This window comes from Mirounga angustirostris, unplaced genomic scaffold (assembly GCF_029215605.1).
Source record: "Mirounga angustirostris isolate CCGP_5_RB_7025 unplaced genomic scaffold, mMirAng1.0.hap1 SCAF_3, whole genome shotgun sequence".
Taxonomy (NCBI): Eukaryota; Metazoa; Chordata; class Mammalia; order Carnivora; family Phocidae; genus Mirounga; species Mirounga angustirostris.
The window spans coordinates 133,538,074-133,557,117 of NW_026991711.1; the positions used below are offsets into that span (position 1 = coordinate 133,538,074).

The following is a 19,044-nucleotide window of genomic DNA, read 5'->3' on the forward strand; positions in this document are numbered from 1 at the left end:
CAGAAATAAGCATATAGAAATACGATAAATAAGACCATGGCATACCCTCGGCAAGGATCTAATACAATTGCTCTTGGCTTTGAAACATGGGCTATCACAGTGCGCTGAGACCCATCCTCAGCCATGGAGTTAATTGTCTGGTTGCTGTAGTCACTGTAATATATTCTTCTGTTGATCCAGTCAAAGGCAATGCCATCAGGATTCCCTCTACCTGGATATATACCAACACATACACACAAAGGCATAAGAGTCTCAAAAGGCATTTTAGAACCACTGGGTCATCCACATGTGTCAATTATGTTGTGTCAACTTCCAAGACAAGCTGCTCCTGGAGTGCCCTTACCTGAAATAATGGCAGTGGGAGAGCTGGTCCCTGAATTTAGACTGACATACGAAATCTGACCATTTCCAGATGCTAAAGATTGTGTGAAGTAGATTCTGTTAGTTATGCCATCATAGGCCAGGTCTACAGCAACTCTGTCCACACTTATTGCTTCAAAAGGTGGGCTATGATCCTCAGGGTTCAAGTGTAAGCTTCTCAAGGTATTCTCCAAGGCAAAGATGAGGAAATTTTCTGTTGGAATGGCACAACTCTTGCCATCACCTTCTAGGGTTCCAAAGGCACAGCCACATTTTGGGGTGTCCAATCCAGGCAGAGCAAAGCAGAAATGGGTGCACCCACCATTATTTTCCAAGCAAGGGTTGTTGTTGACCTCAGCTGGTGACCGGGGCTGAACACTCTGGTCGAAGACAGTCACATCTCTTAGCCAATTGAGATTGTCCCTTATCACTGTTGGTGGCTCACTGCTGTCTGGTTCCTTGCTAGCTTGGAAGATTTTTTTTAAATTCCTGTCTACCCATATGATAGAATTTCCAAAAACAGTGATGGCATAAGGAGTTGGGTAACGACTGCCATAACGAATGACTTCAGATTCTTCTGCCTCAATGCCAATCCTTGCAATTATATCTAAAGAATCATCAACCCAATAAACGTAGCCATTGCTATGGTCTACTGCCAAGCCCCGTGGTGTGACAATGCCTTCTGATACAAGCACAGTTCGATTGGTACAATCAAGAAAAGAACGTTCTATCTTTGGGCTTTGCCCATAGTCCGCCCAGAAGAGATATCTATTCTTGGGGTCTACAACAATATCCCTGGGCCTATCTGCAGTGGCTTTAAGGAGAATACGGCGGTAAGTGGTATTGATCCGCAGAACTTCTATCAGTGTTTCAGACACGAAAGCATTGGTGAAATAAAGATTTCCTGCAAGAAAATGAAAGAACATGCTGATAAATGCAAAACCAAGAAGGAAAAAGAGGGAACCTTTTCAAATTCAGAACAAAATATATAAGGCTGAGGTTTGGGTCAGTAAAGGCTATCTTTTACAAGATAATAAATGTCTCGGTTTAGACTTAGAAAAATATTTACTCTTAGGAACCAAAGAAATTGTTTTGGGGTGCCTGGGGGGCATCCAACTCCTGGTTTCAGCTCAGGTCATGGTCTCAGGGTTGGGAGATTCAGCCCTGTGATGAGTACCGCATCAGGCCCCGCGTGAGGCTCCACACTCAGTGCAGAGTCTGCTTGAGAGTCTCTCCCTCTCCCTCTGCCCCTCGCCAACCCTCACACGCTCTCTTCCTCTCTCTCAAATAAATGAATAAATCTTTAAAAAAAATTGTTTCTTCAAATTTAAAGAAAAAGTGCCTATCCTCAGCTTCTAAAGCAGATTAGAATTCATAGCAAACGTCATAACCCACTTGCTACTGAAAAAATTTTTTTTCAGAATGTCCTTCCTCTTTCACCTGAATGTTTAACACCTAAATCTCCAAACACTCTAATACACATTATCATGGCATAACTTCTATTCCCAACATGATGAAAGGAGCAAAGAGGGAAAGCCAGCAGCTTCTCAGCTTATTATCGATGTCATCAAGCACTCCTTATGCTTAGTATTAACAGTCTAGTCCGACTAGTGTAGCGGTTTTCATCACAGGGACCTTCTAAAGCCACAAAACAAAAACCCATTCTTCTTTGGACATTACAGAATGATGTAAACGCTAGAATAAAAACACAATGGTGTGAAGACCGTAGAATGAGTAGAGAGTGATCCCATATTGATTCCATGTAGCCAAAAGCCTACTGTTGAATGGTCAATTCTGCTACCAAGGTACATCTATTTTGTTCCTAGATCTGAGTCAAAATTGCTCTGGAGAAATCAGGCCAATATGCAGTATGTTACTGATCTACCCTTCATATATTCAAATCCTTTCATCCAGGTTTGGCAAACCTTTTCCCTAAAAGGCCAGAGAGTAAATATTTTAGGCTTTGTAGAGCATATGGTTTCTTTCACAAGTACTCAGGTCTGCCACTATAAACATGAAAAGCAGCCATGGACAAATGGGCACAGCTGTGTTCCAGTAAAACCGTATTTACAAAAATAGGCATGGTCCAAAGGTATAATTTCCAGTTATAAAAAAATAAGTACTGAGGATGTACAACATAATGACTATGGTTAACACTAATGTATGGTATATATGAAAGTGGTTAAGAGACTTAATCCTAAGAGTTCTCATTACAAGGAGAATTTTTTTTTTCTTTTCTTCCTTCTTCCTTTTTCATTTTATCTATATGAGATGATGGATGTTAGCTGCGTCTACTGAGATAACCATTTCACAGTATATGTAAATCAAACTATGATGCCGTATGCCTTAAACTTATACAGTGATGTGTGTCAATTATTTCTCAATAAAACTGTGGGTGAAGAAACAGCCAGTGAGCTGCATTTGGTCCGTAGGCCACAGACTGCTGACCCCTGCTTTAGCTATATTCTCAGAAGTAATATAGTAATTTGTAATAAGAAATGGGATTTAGGAATCCAATTAAAGCCTTATCTATTTTAATATTTATAATAAACTCTTATTATAGTACCTGGATTTTCATAAAAATTTAATTCTAAGTGATGTCTACTTACCAAACTTGATTAACACACAATGATACCTATTTTTATAGAATAGGATCATATTCTCAAAATTATAATACACTTAATACATTTGTTTCTCAGTGTATCATTAAATAAAAACAAATGGTAATTTAAAATTAAGTACATGACACCTAAAACTAATATTACACTGTATTTTAACTGGAATTTAAATAAAAACTTTAAAAGATAATAAAAATAAAAATAAAAAAACACCAGGTGATTTTGCTATGCAAGAGTGGGAACATGTCAAGTCATATGTGAGGATAATTACCAATTCAATGTCTTAGCACATCAAAGGAGAGACAGGGGTCACGAAGAGGCAGGGTTCATGGGAGCTTCAACAATGGTTAATGAGGGAGTAAGTCAGTGATGAGGGGTTCTGTTACTACCTGGAGATTTTATTTGTATTCCTAGAGTTGTTTACAATATTAATATATGCATGCTGTGTATGTCATTATTTAAAAAAAAAGAAATAAAATTATATAATTAAGTACATGAATCAATACAACTATGTAATACTGGGTCAAGCATTTCAATATAATTACAATAAAGGAAGTGCCTAATGATCAAAGGATTTTTATATATTAACAAGATAAAGTGATTAATAATTTGTCAACTAAAATTGCTCAGCTTTAAAATAAATGATTGTCATTTCACAGTTCACTTATTTTAATAACCCTTCCTCTTTGAAAATTTAGACATTTCTAATTTAGGTATTAGGTGCTAATCTAAGTGTGAAAAAAATCAACAATTTTTCTAGCCATTTTGCCTACAGTTTTGACTATGTTAATAATACAAGAAAATGAATTAATTGTTATGACTCCATCCACTGAAACACCTTATCATTAACTTAATAGGCATATAGCTCAGTCTAAAAGCATAATTCAATTTATCTTAAATAATACCAATAATTGTCTAGGAAAATAGATCTGTAGCACATATAGTGTTAGATTAAACTTTCAAGCATAAAACAGAATGCAAAAACACAAAAGGACTTCTCAATAAAATTACTATACAGCTTACCTACCTGCTACCCAATCCACTGCAATACCCCGAACTCCATTTTCTCCTATCCCATGTGTAACGATGTTTGTAAAACCAGATCCATTGGGTTTGATTCTACGGATTGCATTATGAGATGTCACAGAGCTGCTAAAATCACACCAATAAATAAAGCCAGAAGATACGTCAACATCCACATGCAGTGCATTTCGTCCTGAAACATTTTAAGAAAAGATCAGTAAACAATGCTCTGAGAGCTTTTACATTCCTGCCCTTCCTCTCAAACCATCATTCCCAAACCCCTGCTCTGACCATGTCCCCGTTACAAGATAAAACTGCTTTCCAGTTGCAATGAGCACACCCAGCACTCAGATCTTGGTTTCTAAAAGCCATTTCCCACTGGGGCACCTGGGTGGCTCAGTCGTTAAGCGTCTGCCTTCGGCTCAGGTCATGATCTCAGGGTCCTGGGATCGAGCCCCGCATCGAGCCCCGCATCGGGCTCCCTGCTCAGAGGGAAGCCTGCTTCTCCCTCTCCCACTACCTCTGCCTGTGTTCCCTCTCTCGCTGTATCTCTGTCAAATAAATAAATAAAATCTTTTAAAAAAAAGCTTTAAAAGCCATCTCCCACAATAAGGAGAACTGTCTCCTGAGAAAAACAGTTGATTATGAATTTGGGAAGGGAAGGTACAAGGTGAGCCTAGAAGATCTTATACCCAGAAGCAAGGAAGCACTCAAATACTAATGGGATCACGTCAAAAGAATACAGGTAGTCGTTGAATCCAATAGGGCATCTACTTGGCCAAAATGAATCCAACAGAACATCAAGAGTAATTGTGGTAAATGTTTGTAACACACTGAATTAAAAAAGGAATAAAAACTTGAATCCATGATTACAATGCACACCTGAAACTAGTAACACTAAATGTATGTATGTATGTGCACACACACACACACAGATGGAGAGTTCAAATGTACTGAAATATTAACAATATTTGTATCTAGGTGAACAGCATAAGGATGTTTACTGTACCTTTCAACTTTCGATTTGAAATTTTTCAAAATGAAAAGTTGGAGAAAAAATAATTGATTTTATAGTATCTTTACAAGATGGTAACTTAGATAGGGGAAAACCAAGAGGAGTCCTGAGTACTTGTGAATATAATTATCAGTCAGGAGCATGTGTGGTGCCAGACTCTCCCTGACTCCTTTCACTCTATGTATTGTCATCTCTCCTGACCATCTCTTACCCCTCCCATTCCCCTCACCCTTTTTCTTCCCTTTCTATCTTTTATTTCTATCATTATCCTGTGACATACTCCTTGTAATGCTAGTTAACACCTGGTTCCTCCTGTGGTAACATACATCTAGAAATCTCTTGGTCATCTAAGAAGCAAGTGATCGTTTTCTATGTTACAGTATACAGACATAAAATACTCCAAAAAAGGCGCCTGGGTGGCTCAGATGGTTAGGCGTCTGCCTTCGGCTCAGGTCGTGATCCCAGGGATCACGTCCCGCATCGGGCTCCCGGCTCAGCGGGAGCCTGCTTCTCCCTCTGACCCTCTCCCCTCTCATGCTGTTTCCCTCCTGCTCACTCTCTAAAAAATAAATAAAATCTTTAAAAAAAAAAAAAATACTCCAAAAATAGTTACTAAGGAGATTCTAATACTCTCAACTCATTTATTTCAACTCATCAAATACATATTAATAAACCAGATGATGGACTACTTCATTACTATTCTAAATAATAGTCTAACCCTGATCCCAGATCTCCATTAACTGTGCTTCTAAACACCAACTCTGTATACTTCTTGCAATCTCATGCTACATTCCATCTTGCCCTAGGCCCGTCATTCTCAGTGTGGTCCATGGACCAGTGACATCACCATGCCCTGGGAACTTGTTAGGAATGCAAACTGAGGGTTGCAGGAGGGAGGAGGGTGGGGGGGATGGGGTAACTGGGTGATTGGCATTAAGGAGGGCACGTGATCTGATGAGCACTGGGTGTTATATGCAACTAATGAATCATTGAACACTACATCAAAAACTAATGATGTACTATACGCTGGCTAGCTGAATTTAATTTAAAAAAAAAAAAGTAATGCAGATTCTCTAGCCCTACCCCAGACTTACTAAATGGGAAAATCTGGAGATAGGGCCAAGATCTGGGTTTTAACAAGCTCTCCAATTCTGATGCGCACTAACGTTTGAGAACAATTCAAGGCAGAGCCAGTTTATCTCAAGGGAAAGACAAGCTTCATTACATGCCGAATCCAAACATGGAGAAATGCTTTATGGCACCAAGAACTCAACGTGGCACGAGACAGAGTGAAATCTTACTTCTACTGGAGCTGGCATACCTTGGCCCGCCACTGGCACCATGGCTTCTGAGTGATCTGAAAATTCCAAGCTAAAGCCTCTGATTATAGACAGCATTGAAACAACAAGAAAAGAGCTGTACGGAGAACAGGTCCGCTTATCAGGACTGAGTTTCAAGCCACTGGCACAGGAACATGAGAACAATCCTCCTGGTACAGGCAGGCAAATCTGCTGACAGGCATTCGCATTGTTGCTACAGCCGTTGGAGGAGGCACCTAAATGAAATCGAAATCAGTTTGTAACTTCTGACCTCACACACTTGACACTCCATCTCAAACACCTGGTATCGGGTTGCCAAATAATTCACCATAAAAATCAGTAACAAAATACAGTACCTGGGTTAACAACATAAAATCATCATCGAAGCGACTACAGCTTATACAACTAACACATAAAAGGTACCACAACTATTATATAATAGAGAATGGAACATCAATTTTTTTTTTCTTCCACAGATCATACAGGAATTAGAAGAACCAGGCAGGTCAGTATGCAAATTCTAATTTTTTTCATCCTTTTGACCTATGTACTGGTATTTAAGATTACATTAGTTTAGTTATATGATCAACAATGTGATGGCCATTTGATTTAGAATATATTAAATAAGAACATTTAAAGGTTTTTTTCCACGTGCAATAAAAACAAATGGCCAAGTGACAAACCTAGGTTATAGACAGCAAACAAACTGTTTAATAAACTTTGGTTAGACACTAAAAGCTGTAAAATATGTCAAAACATTAAAAAATAATCTCTAGATCATAATGCTAATTTAAGGGGCAAATCAAAAGTTATATTATCTATGAAAAAAATGTTGAAAACAGTAAGTATTCCTTTTAAGATTAAAAATTCTATCCTGTTAACACTTTCCCAGCAGGTACCCCACCAATGTTTACTGACCACCGATGTGCCAGGAACTCATCTAGTTACTGGATATAGAGCAAGAAACAAGACAGGCAAAATGCCTGTCTGTATGGAGGTTACATTCTAATAAGAAACAACAGACAACAAACTGATAGATAATATGTCAGGGACTGCTATGAAGAAAAGCAAAGTAAGGAATTTAAAATGATGGGGAAAGAACGGGAATAAGCTTACTCTGAAGTCAACCTGGCCTTTCAGATGCCAGACTAGTCTTTGACAATTACCCAACCTTATGACAGGGTTATCATTTTAAAAATGATATTTGAATATCATTCAAATGATATTTGAATTTGAATTTGGGTAATTTCAATTTGCATGCAGGTGTATGTACACGGGTCTGTGTGTGGGCATGTATTTATACATGTAAATGTGTAGATGTGTGAATATACATCGTACATTCAAGAATGCGTATGTTTCAGTGACAAATACTTACCATGTCTGTGGTAAACTCGAAGACCCCTCAAATTTGGAATATTCTCTCTCAAGACTACTTTGTTGTCCCCAGTGGCCTTGTCAACTCTTTCAATGACCTCATAGTGTTCATCAGTATAATAAAGGAAGGAACCATAGACAGCAATTCCCCAGGGGTGGGAAAGATGGTTTACCAGGATTATTCGATTTGTACCATCCACGTTTCCTCTTTCGATCTAAAAGATCAGAATTGTCATTATTGACTAATTCATGGTGGAATAAGAGAAACATTTAAAACATTCTTTCTCTCTCTTAATTTGAATTATCCAACATATACTGCATCATTAGTTTCGGATGTAGAGTTCAGTAATTCATCAGGGGGACATAGCACCCAGTGCTTATCACATCACGGACCCTCCTTAATGCCCATCACCCAGTTACCCCATCCCCCCACCCACCCCTCCAGCAAACTAACATTCTCTTAATAATAATCTGTTTTCTGATTTGATAGTCACAATTACATGGAGCAGTAGATCAGGCAAATGTCATTATGCCCATTTCACTGATAATGAAGTTGCAGCTCAAGTAAGTAACCAACTTTCTCAGATGGCACGGTGAAGAAAAGGGAACTAAACCTCTTTAGTCCCTGCATGTGATATTCTGGACAGGAACACACATTTAGTGTCTAACTGTAGACCATTACCCAGGAGTTGACTGACCCTGCATTAACATCTTCACCAACAATTTCTGCAATGGGACTAGGAAACATGTTTCATTCAATAACAAGACAGCAAGACTGAATGGGGCAAAGGGTGGTGCCGTTTTATTAGAATAGGTAACAAGTCTTAGTCAAAATGACTCTGATTAACTGGAAAAGAACTCACAAAAATGAAGTTCCTAATGGGAAATGACAAGTCTGCTACTGGAAGAAAAATAAACTGTAGACATAGCTGGTTTGACTTCACTCCAGAAACCTGTCTCAAATGCCTCCTCTGTGCCTGGATCTGAGCTGAGTACTAGAGAGAGAGACAAATGAGGTTTGGCTCACTACCTCACTGGACAAGGAAACCCAGCAGTTACAAGAGCAGGTTTTGCCCTAGAAACTGACAGAAGTTCCAGAAAGCTAGAGCAGAGGGAAGATAAGCTTGGAGGAGAGCTTTAAGGAGTGACCAGGACCAGATTAGCTGGCCAACCTCAACTCAAGTGTCTGGAGCTACTCCCCTAGGCTGAGCAGTGATCGAACCTATTTGTTGTGCATTTTGAAGACAACATGTCTCCATCATGAAAGCAAGGTTTATCAATGACAGCCATCATCCAATCAATGCTCAGCATGGTGGAGGTGGCAGAGAAAGGCTGGACCTGAGAAAAGGGGGAAGAAGACAAACTGCCAGGATTCTGTGATGATTAAATAAGGACATGCTTATTAGAGTGAGGGGAAACATGAGCATTTTAACCTGGGAGAAAAGATGGAGAGTCACACCACCAACAAGCCCACACATTCAGGAGGGCAGAGCAGATGTAAAAATAGTAAGGGAGAAAGGTGGTGGGCACTGTCTGGAACATGCTAAGTTGTGTACAGAAATCATACCATGTGGCAAGAGCTCCCTCATCATTGCACGCAGACATCAAAGTCCACAAAGTGGGTTCCCACATCATTCCTTCTTTTTAACCCTCTAAGTTTATCACCATTATAAGTACATATCAGGAGTGAAATTGGCACTGTCGAACTGAAAACAAACTGAACATCAAACCTACTGCACAGTATTATGGAGACCATCAATGTCGAAAACAGATCTGAAATCACTACTATTTAAAAAGCAGGGAAGAAAAGATACAGATGTAGTAAAAAGAAGGGGCACATGCACCCCAATGTTCATAGCAGCAATGTCCACAATGGCCAAACTGGAGGGAGCCGAGATGTCCTTCAACAGATGAATGGATAAAGAAGATGTGGTCCATATATACAATGGAATATTACTCGACCATCAGAAAGGATGAATACCCACCATTAGCATTGACATGGATGGAACTGGAAGGGGATTATATTAAGTGAAGTAAGTCAAACAGAGAAAGACAATTATCATATGGTTTCACTCATATGTGGAATGTAAGGAACAGAACAGAGGACCACAGGGGAAGGGAGGGAAAACTGAATGGGAAGAAATCAGAGGGGGAGACAAAACATGAGAGACTCTGGACTCTGGGAAACAAACTGAGGGTTACAGAAGGGAGTGGGTGGGGGAGTTGGGGTAACCGGGTGATGGGTATTAAGGAGGGGATGTGTTGGGATGAGCACTGGGTGTTATATGCAACTAATGAATTGCTGAACACTACATCAAAAACTTATGATGTACATATGCTGGCTAACAACATAATAAAAAAAAATAATAATAATAATTTACAAGGATTCATTTACCACCAAACATTGAAAGATCAATTGACCAATGCAAAGACTAGATCACAGCATGCTCTTCAGAAAAAACAGATATATACTAATGATGAAAAGGTGATTTTAAATTAGAAAAAAAATTAAAATAATAAAAAGCAGGGAAGAGACTGGCACACATTCAATACAACATCCATAGCAATATTTTAATTGATCAATATTACTGAACACCTTCTCTGTGCCTTGTCCCAGCTCAATTGCATAAGCACAACAGTGATGATCAAACATTATTTCTGTGAATGGATGTAATTATATAGTTTCTGCTTCTTATTGCAGAAAATAATGAACTCAACCTTGGAGTTTAAAATTACCACTAAAGGGAATTTTCCCATATGCATCAACTACATTAAGACCTTAGAGAATAGCATGCAGCTAGGAGGGGATGCCGTGCTCAAAAGCTTGGTATTTACATTTTTTTTTTCTTAGTCTCTACAACTGGAGAGCCTGGAGAACTTTCAAAGAAAAGCATTGAAATCACTAAAACATGAAAGAAATGGCTCTTTAAGGACAAATAAGAAATGAGAAATGAAAATATTTTATCTTGAAGAAAAGCAAAGGATGAGGGAAAAGGAAATGAACATTATTCTATAAGGAACTATACTATGCACATACTAGGAAAAAAATGGACTTCAACCAGGGCAATATTTGCTGTAGGGAAAAAAGTTATTAGGAAGGAAGGGCAATAAAACACTGGTCCAAGTGGCCAAGTGAGATTGTTCAGGAACCACAGCCAGACAAGGAACAATCAGTATCAGCTACACAAGCTCAGCAATAAAGACCAACAGTGTGCGCATACCACTCCCGTGCTGGTGACAGCCCAGTAGAGTTTCTGCTCCTCAATATCAAGGGTGATAAACTCCAGGTGTTCAAGGTTTCCGGTGAAGAGAACTTTTGGAAATGTGCCATCCATGTTAGCACTTGCAATCTTGGCAGGAACACCATTGTCTGTTCCTTGGTCTGACCAGTACAGTTTCCTACAACAAGGAAAAAACACCAGCATTTCAAAAAACAAGACAGTTTCATTAAATATTTAAATGAAAAAATGTGTATTTATTGTCCTCAAGATATGCATAATTCAGTGGAGGAAGTCTGAACCGTTAATATCTTGTCATGTACAAGGTGGAGGAGTACTTAGCCGGCATTCTATCAATGTCTGTATATTTCCTAGTTATTATTGGGGTAGAGGCCATTTAAAATGTTTACCTTGGTCAGACAGGTTGGAAGCTTATGACTAAGAAAGAGCCTACATCAATGGTCAATCCCTTTCCAAGAATCACGCCATGTGTAGTGCACTGGGAAAGACAAAGCTGATGTAAACGCTGTCCAGTACCTCCCTGCTCACCTCTCAGACCTCAGCTACTTTCTTTTCTGATTTCTGTGATGAAAAATGCAGTATTACACACAAACCTAATCCCCACACAGAACTGCCAAATCCAGAATATATAAAATTTCATTAAAATATATGAAGGGTTGCTTTCCATGTCCATTGTGGACATACCTTCTAGATTCGAATACAACTTTCCATTCCTTTCCATCTCATCTGCTGCCATAGCCTCAGGAGACAATCCTCTTACACTCTTTGCCCATAAGTCTTCAAACCCCTTCATTCCGATCTTTATTTGCAAACCTCTTGCACCGCCGATATGCCCATCCCATGAACCTCATCTTCAAATCTAAACGTCCCTACTTCTAAGTTCTCAAACTCTCATATCCTCTTCTTTGACCAAACTCTCCCATCTCTTCACTGCTCCTATTTTATCTCTTCTATTGAGCCTATTCTTCACCCTTGAAACTTGACTGAGCTTCCAAACCTTTGGTCCCTCTCTGCCTGGACCTTATACATAACCATTTTAGCAACATCCTTACTTATTCTCTTGATCTCCCATTGTGCTTACCTTGCTAATCATTGGCCCTGAGTTCGTGTCATAATTTTCTTTCTCCTCTCAAATTCCAGGCTACCAAAAGTTTGCTGGACAAAGTCACAAAACTTGTGAATTCTGAGTTCACTAAAAATTTAACCACCTAACCTTAACTGAGAACTCTCCTCCTTAGCTGAACACTTTCCCCTAACTGGTCTGAGAACTCTCCTCCTTAGCTGAATACTTTCCCCTAACTGGTCTCCCTGCCTCTGGTCTCTTCCACTCTGATCCTGACCTATCTTCCTGAACTGTGATTCTATCATAATTCCCTTCCTCCAAATTCCCAGCTGACTCCTTATTTCTCAAAAGAATAAAGTGCAACTCCTTAGCTTGATGACATTAAAGTCCTTCCAGGATTTGTCCCCAAATACCTTTAACTCCCATCTTGCCAACCATCCCTAACTCGAAACCTCTGGTTCCAGCCCTCCACATGATCATGCTAAACCCTGCAATGCTTCTGCGCCTTCACTGCTCGCTTGACCTCAAGAACCACTCCCCAGTTCCAACCCATTCTCTACCTATGGGAAGCCTTCAAATCCTTCAAGTCCTATTTCAAGTGTTATCCAGTCTAGTGTTGCTAACTTAAAGAACACAGAACAAAACACAAATTATATCCTTCACGTTAAATATAACTCAGAGCTATTTCTCTTTCTCACTGAGATCTGTACTTTTCAAAATGTTGGCCTATGAAATCAGAAAAGGTCCTAACTTTGAAATCGTCCATTTTATCAGGCCATAACATTACCAAGAACGGTGCTCCATAGAGGATACCTGTCATTTATGAACACTCACCCATTAACAGGATCAACAGTTATGCCAACTGGACTACCAACTCCAAGAGCTGTCCCATCATTGGTAATCAGTGTTTTTCTGTATCTGACATCTCCCTGGAGTTTCAAAACCTATAGCACAAAATCACTTATTAGAACTGAGCTTCATAAGGGGAAACAAAGAAAGCTGAGATGAAGGAGAACTTACACACAGAACAAATTCCAGAGCCTGATTAGAGATGAATGGGAGGGTTTGTGTGAGATTCAGATAATCCCTAATTGCATTTCAGGGCTATGAGGAAATCAGCTCAATAGAAAGTGAGTAAGAAAAGCAAAATCACCCCTCAAATTCCTATTTCAATTTGCCTCAAGTTTCAGGAGAGAAAATTTATATGGATAAAAGAAGGATTCAAATGGGTAAACACACAGACTCATTGACAGAGAGAAACTACAAAAAAATGTCTTCAGAAAAAGACACAGGAGAAAACTCTGGAAGACAAACAGGAGCGCCATAGCTCTCCAGCATCCCAGTGACTTGGCCATGGCACCCAGTGGCCCATCACTGAAAACACAGTTGACCAAACAGTCCAAATTTACTCAGAGTTGAAGTGAATTCTGTGTCAGGTTAACAGCCAGAGTTAAAATGCAAGAGTTCAAATCCCTGACCTTCTAGATCTGACCAAGGCAAGTAAATTCACCTCTCTGAACTTAGTTTCTTTATTAGTAAAATGTGGACAATACTGGGACATTCCGCACAGAGCTATGAGATAATACATGTAAAGTGCTTAACACAGCACCCAGTATAAGTGTGTTTCCTATTTTTTTAATGGTCCATTTATTGGACACTTATTATGTAGTAGGCATTATACTAAGCATTGTTGGATTGAATCCTCACAATAATTCTGTGAGATAGATACCCATATTATGGATGCCCATATTACACATGATGAAAGAGGCCTAGGGACCTTTAGTGGCTTTCTCAGTGTTATCTATTTTTAATTATTATCGCTGTAATTATGAAAACTAATGTTAACAGAATCCTAAAACATCACAGAAAAGTATGGGTTACTACACTAGAAGCAGTTTCTTATAGGAACGAGGCTATTCTAATACGCACTTGAGACAGTCTGACAGGAGAAGCAGCTAGTAAGAAATTAGAAGATGATTGCTGATTTGCATGAAGGTTCTTCTATAAAGTTGCTTTTTAATGCAAATAGATTATTTGTATATCAGTGTTTATGTTTCTATTTCTGCCTTCTTTCTGTCTCTATATGTATTTTTTTCCTCCCTCCTCTTCTACACACACACACACACACACACACACACCCCTCTCTTTAATCCCTCACTCTTCTAAATTTTTCTCTCTCCTGTGGAGTATCTTTCTCTCTTTTTAATTTGCCTCTTTCTGTCAAAATTTCTCTCCTTTTCCTGGGCCTAAGGATCTCTTTAATTCAAAGGAAAGCTCTTTTTCCTTGCTTTTTAGCATATTATCAAGTTCTCTCTCACACAACCATTCTGTATGCTTCGCTCTTCAGCGACAATATTGCATTTAGTGAATACGCACACAGCTACCCCTAGTGGAAAACAACTTATTCAGTATTTCTCTTATTTTCAAATTTGAATTAAATGTGAGTTACTCTTATGCTGGAAGGGACATTGTTCATGTAAACAGTAAGCAAACACTATTTCTGTGCCCTTACTGCAATCTAATATTCCCCTGACAGAGTCACCATTGACATCAACAAAGCAGAAAACCAATAAAAAACACTAAAAGGGCAATTTACCTTTGGATCATTATTCTCATAGGTCTGCTGTGGCTATTCTAAATATACTGGTAGTTTGAGAGAAACAGGACTCTGTATTCACTAAGATACCTTAGTGTCAAGAAGTACTTTTAGTTACTGAGCTATAATTCCATTTTACAGCTATGGAAGCAGAGGCCAGAGAAGTAATTTGTCCAAGGTCAAATACCCTGTGAGTGGAGGAAATACAGTACTGTCCCCAGTCTATCAAGTGCTTTTCTCTGCCTGCGATGACTTTTCCTTACTTACTCATTTGGCAGAAATTAAGTACGGGTCATCTTTCAGGATGTAGCCCACAGGTAACTGGTTCTCCTGCCATTCTACCTCCTCACACATTTACCTCTGCCCCTAGTCACAGAACACTTTATAGTCACTGCTCATATCACACTTAGCACTCTGGAACAAAGCTATTTGTTTGCATGTCTAACTCTCAGAACTACTCAAAAGCAGGAAAAAAAAAAAAACTTTATTCATCTTTGAAGATCCAGGACTAATAATGGGACGGATGTGTTTACTAGTATGTGTTCAGTAAGTAAGCCAGACTCAAAGCAGGTCTTTGGACTCCAAAGCAAATTATCTTTCCTCTGTGCCTCACTGCATTCGGGCACAATTACGAACTTTAGGTTTTATATGATTAGAGTGGCCTTACCAATAAAACATTTGCATGCGCGCACACACACATTCATTCACTCACTCGCACAGTATTTATCAGCTGGTGCCTTTTCATTTTACCTAATACTGATGGAGGAAACATGTTCCCTGCTTTTGGAAAACTATCAGTTTAAAAGGGAAGACCCCCATTTACAAAGCAAGAGACCAAAAAACAGAGTAGGAACATACTGTCATTCAGAATGAAGCACTGAGCAGATGTGAGTTTGGAATTAAGGGTTTTAGGCAGTCCATTGTGCCAATGTTTTGATGGGAGAGTGGTATTTTTAGTTGAGATAATGAAAAGACACCTTTTGTCGTGGTCAAAAAGGGTTACAGCAGGCTGGATTGCTGGAGTTGTCATTTTTAACAAGGCAAAGTCAGAACACTGCCTGGGCATCAGGGCAGTGAAGCTGTTTAAACCAGTTTCTTAAATTATATAAAATTCAGGTTCTTATTTAAACAACAAAGGGCTTGAACCAGATGAGCCTCCAAGATTCCCCTCATGTTAAGAGCTGACAATTCTACCTGACTTGAGATAGTTCAGAGGTTAGCATTTGTACATATTGCAAATGTCCCTCTGATTGTGAATGTGTACTACCGTCGCCTGCGCTCGGGAATGCTGTGAGAATTTAATGAGATCCTGTTTGTAGAAGACCTCTGTAAACTGTAAGCAAGCACTTCCCCTTTCCAATCCGCTCTAACTTAGCCACTTGACTGCTATGAGCCTTCCTCCCCTTCATTCAGCATCTATCTTTCTGAATGCTCCACAGAGAACCAGCTGACTAGCTGGTGCCTCACCCTGAGCTGTGAGCTGTCACTCTACACAGCCTTGCTAACTGCCCCGCTCACAAGACCCTCCCTTTGCTTTAGAAATTTTCACTTTCAAAATTATTATGAATTAATAATCCCTTACAGGGACGCCTGGGAGGCTCAGTCGGTTAAGCATCTGCCTTCAGCTCAGGTCATGATCTCAGGGTCCTGGGATGGAGTCCTGCATCGGGCTCCCTGCTCGGCGGGGAGCCTGCTTCTCCCTCTGCCTGCCACTCCCCCCTGCTTGTGCTCTGACCAATAAATAAATAAAAATCTTTAATAATCCCTTACACGTTTTAACTTTGTCCCAGAATGGAGTAACCAATACTAGTTGAGCCAACTCTGATTTACTTCATGTGATTGCATACCGATACCCCATCTAAAATTTCTTCTGGAAATTAAAGTAAAAAGAACACTTATCGCAATGAGGAAACTATCAAAGGAATTAGAATCAAGTTTCTACTTTCTGTTTCACTGTTAGGAAAACTGTATGGAGCCATAGAAAGATTTCCATCTTGGAACAGAAGTAACCTATAAACTTGGTTTGGACTGAAATAGCATCAGACTTGATGAGAAAAGACAGGGAAAATTTCCTACCTACTATATTCTTCCATACTTAATGCTGAGTTCCTTATGTAATTTTTCATTTATCTTTTTATATATTTTTATAGATTGCCTAAAATCCTTTTATATGAACCAGTTAGTATTGATGCTTAGGAGGAAAATAAAATAGGGCAGTAGAAAGTTCCAGTAATTTATATTTCTAAGGTGGTTTTACTCCTTCACTTCTAAGACTGATAGTTCATACTGATAGTTCCTCCCTTTGGCTTCCTGATGAAAAATAATTTCAAAATCTAGGAGAGCATTTCCTGAGAACAGATTTTACATGCATCAAAAGCCAGTGTTCGTGTAAATAGTATTATGGAATCATTACCTCAATTGATGGAGTTCCAGGATTGGTGTAATACAAGTTTCTTGATAGCCAATCTAAGGCCAGGCTCATGGAAGACCCCAACCTAGATAGAGAAACCAACACTGTCCTGTTGGTGCCATCTGTCTTCACTCTGTGAATTTCACCCTGGAAAGAAAGGAGGAGAAGTGAGCTGTTTCAAGGCCACAGTTTCTCTACGGAAGCACTTTCTTCGCTGCAGCTACCGCCGCCTGCTACGTTTCTTGAACACGCCTCGCATTTGGAGACAAGGCAAAGGTGCGGCGCCACTGGGTGGGCTCACCGTGTATAATGCTAACACCAGCAATACTTTGAAAATAATGATTTTTTAAGTGTGTCCGAGGCTCATCATTCGAGTTGCCTCTGAGATTGGCTACAGAGATTCTTTCTTAACTACCACAGGCCACAGTCATAAAAATAACCCAAGTCACAGGTGAAAATCAGGAGGCCAATATAGCCATAAAATCCTATTTTATTTACATAGAGGTGACAAGCATTAAACACAAAGATCTTCCCTCTCTTCCTCATTTGCAATCTCGCTGCCCCTTCCCCATCCTCACAGCTTTCTCCTCTAAAGGGTGGGCTCCCATACGAAGAGAACTGAAGGAGTACTCTTTTTATCCTGGAGGCAAAGATGCTGATGAGGACCCCAGCAGCCACATCAAATGCTTTCCTGGAATTTCCTCAGGGGATCTACTGCTTTTTGTCGAGTTATGATCATTTTTATATTCATCTAATATCTTCTACTAGCTTAAAACTCCTGAAGAGCAAGCTTTGTTACTGCTTCTTCTTGGTGTGTATTCTACAGCAGAAGGTCATTAGTTCAGTGCAGAGCAAATAGTAGGCACTTAATAAATACTTGCTGGATGAACAAATAAATAATACCCAATAGCTTAAATGGGCTTATTATCTGGTCTTTGCTCCAGGCCAGCCTCCTATGTACATCCTTCACTGAATCAAAAAAACTTAGTGGTACTATATGGTAATTAAACGAATTTAAATAAAATAAAAAATTTTTTAAACTTAGTGGTAAATTAATTTACTCCTGGACCATGTCTCTTTTATCCACCCAGCAAACGTTTGCTTATAAGAAGGCATTGGTGCAGTTCGACTCTTCAAGAACAAGTTATACACTTTGAATGTTATTCAAAACTTACTGGATTCTCAACCCAATAGATGAACTGCTCTGAGTCATCAAACTCAACATCGTAACCGTTCATCACCCCTGCTATGGGGACCATAGCATCGTTGCTCTTCACCTCGGGATTAAGGGAGATTCCAAAAATTATACTGTATCTTACAGTTATTAAGAAAGGTTGATCATCTGTGAAAATAGCAGAATATCAATCAAAATTATATCCCACTATTCCCAGACATGTAGAGTAATGGAAGGCAGTGGACTGTTATCATCTCTTAGGATAAAATGCCCTTGCAGCTTTGCAGCAATAAATATCATACACATTACGTATTTCATCAGGCAACCCAGGGCCTTAGATCGGGTTTCAGCGGGTTGCCCGGGCACCACCTTACTCTTCGTGAATCCCTTGCTTACATGGATAAAGCATCTGTGTTTGTTAAGCATCACAGTGTGCGCATAGACAAACCTCACTAATACCCAGTAACTCAAGAAAAGGAGAGTTGGATTTTGAAAAAAAAAATTTGAAGAAAACATATGGACTATTCTTGGTGAGTTTTAATATTACCAAGTGTAGCCTAGTGTTTATTAGAGACTTTAATTACTAAGTAAATCCAATGTACAATCTCTACAATTATTGTTTGATCAACAGCTGTCTTCTGCACTTGATTTTAACTCCCAAAAGGCAGTGACTATGTCTGATTTACTCACTATTATGTCCCCAAACCTGGCATGTAATAGTTGCCAAATAAGTATTTGCTAACTAAATGAATGACCACATAAATGAATAAATAGATGGATGCATAAGCTGGTACAGCCACTCTGGAAAACAGTATGGTGTTTCCTCAAAACGTTGAAAATAGAGCTACCCTAC

General features: G+C 39.3%; 1 protein-coding gene across 1 annotated transcript in view; it reads right to left on the reverse strand.

The window, feature by feature from the left end:
* LRP2 (LDL receptor related protein 2) overlaps nucleotides 1–19,044 on the reverse strand; it is a 173,149-nt gene that overhangs the window by 69,107 nt on the left and 84,998 nt on the right. The window contains exons 32-40 of the mRNA XM_064585822.1: nucleotides 18,193–18,359; nucleotides 17,021–17,164; nucleotides 12,846–12,955; nucleotides 10,931–11,108; nucleotides 7,711–7,924; nucleotides 6,338–6,571; nucleotides 4,006–4,194; nucleotides 344–1,264; nucleotides 46–211 (exon numbers count right to left, since the gene is read on the reverse strand). Of these exons, the coding sequence (XP_064441892.1) occupies nucleotides 46–211; nucleotides 344–1,264; nucleotides 4,006–4,194; nucleotides 6,338–6,571; nucleotides 7,711–7,924; nucleotides 10,931–11,108; nucleotides 12,846–12,955; nucleotides 17,021–17,164; nucleotides 18,193–18,359 (2,323 nt within the window). The remainder of the gene's footprint in view (nucleotides 1–45; nucleotides 212–343; nucleotides 1,265–4,005; nucleotides 4,195–6,337; nucleotides 6,572–7,710; nucleotides 7,925–10,930; nucleotides 11,109–12,845; nucleotides 12,956–17,020; nucleotides 17,165–18,192; nucleotides 18,360–19,044) is intronic.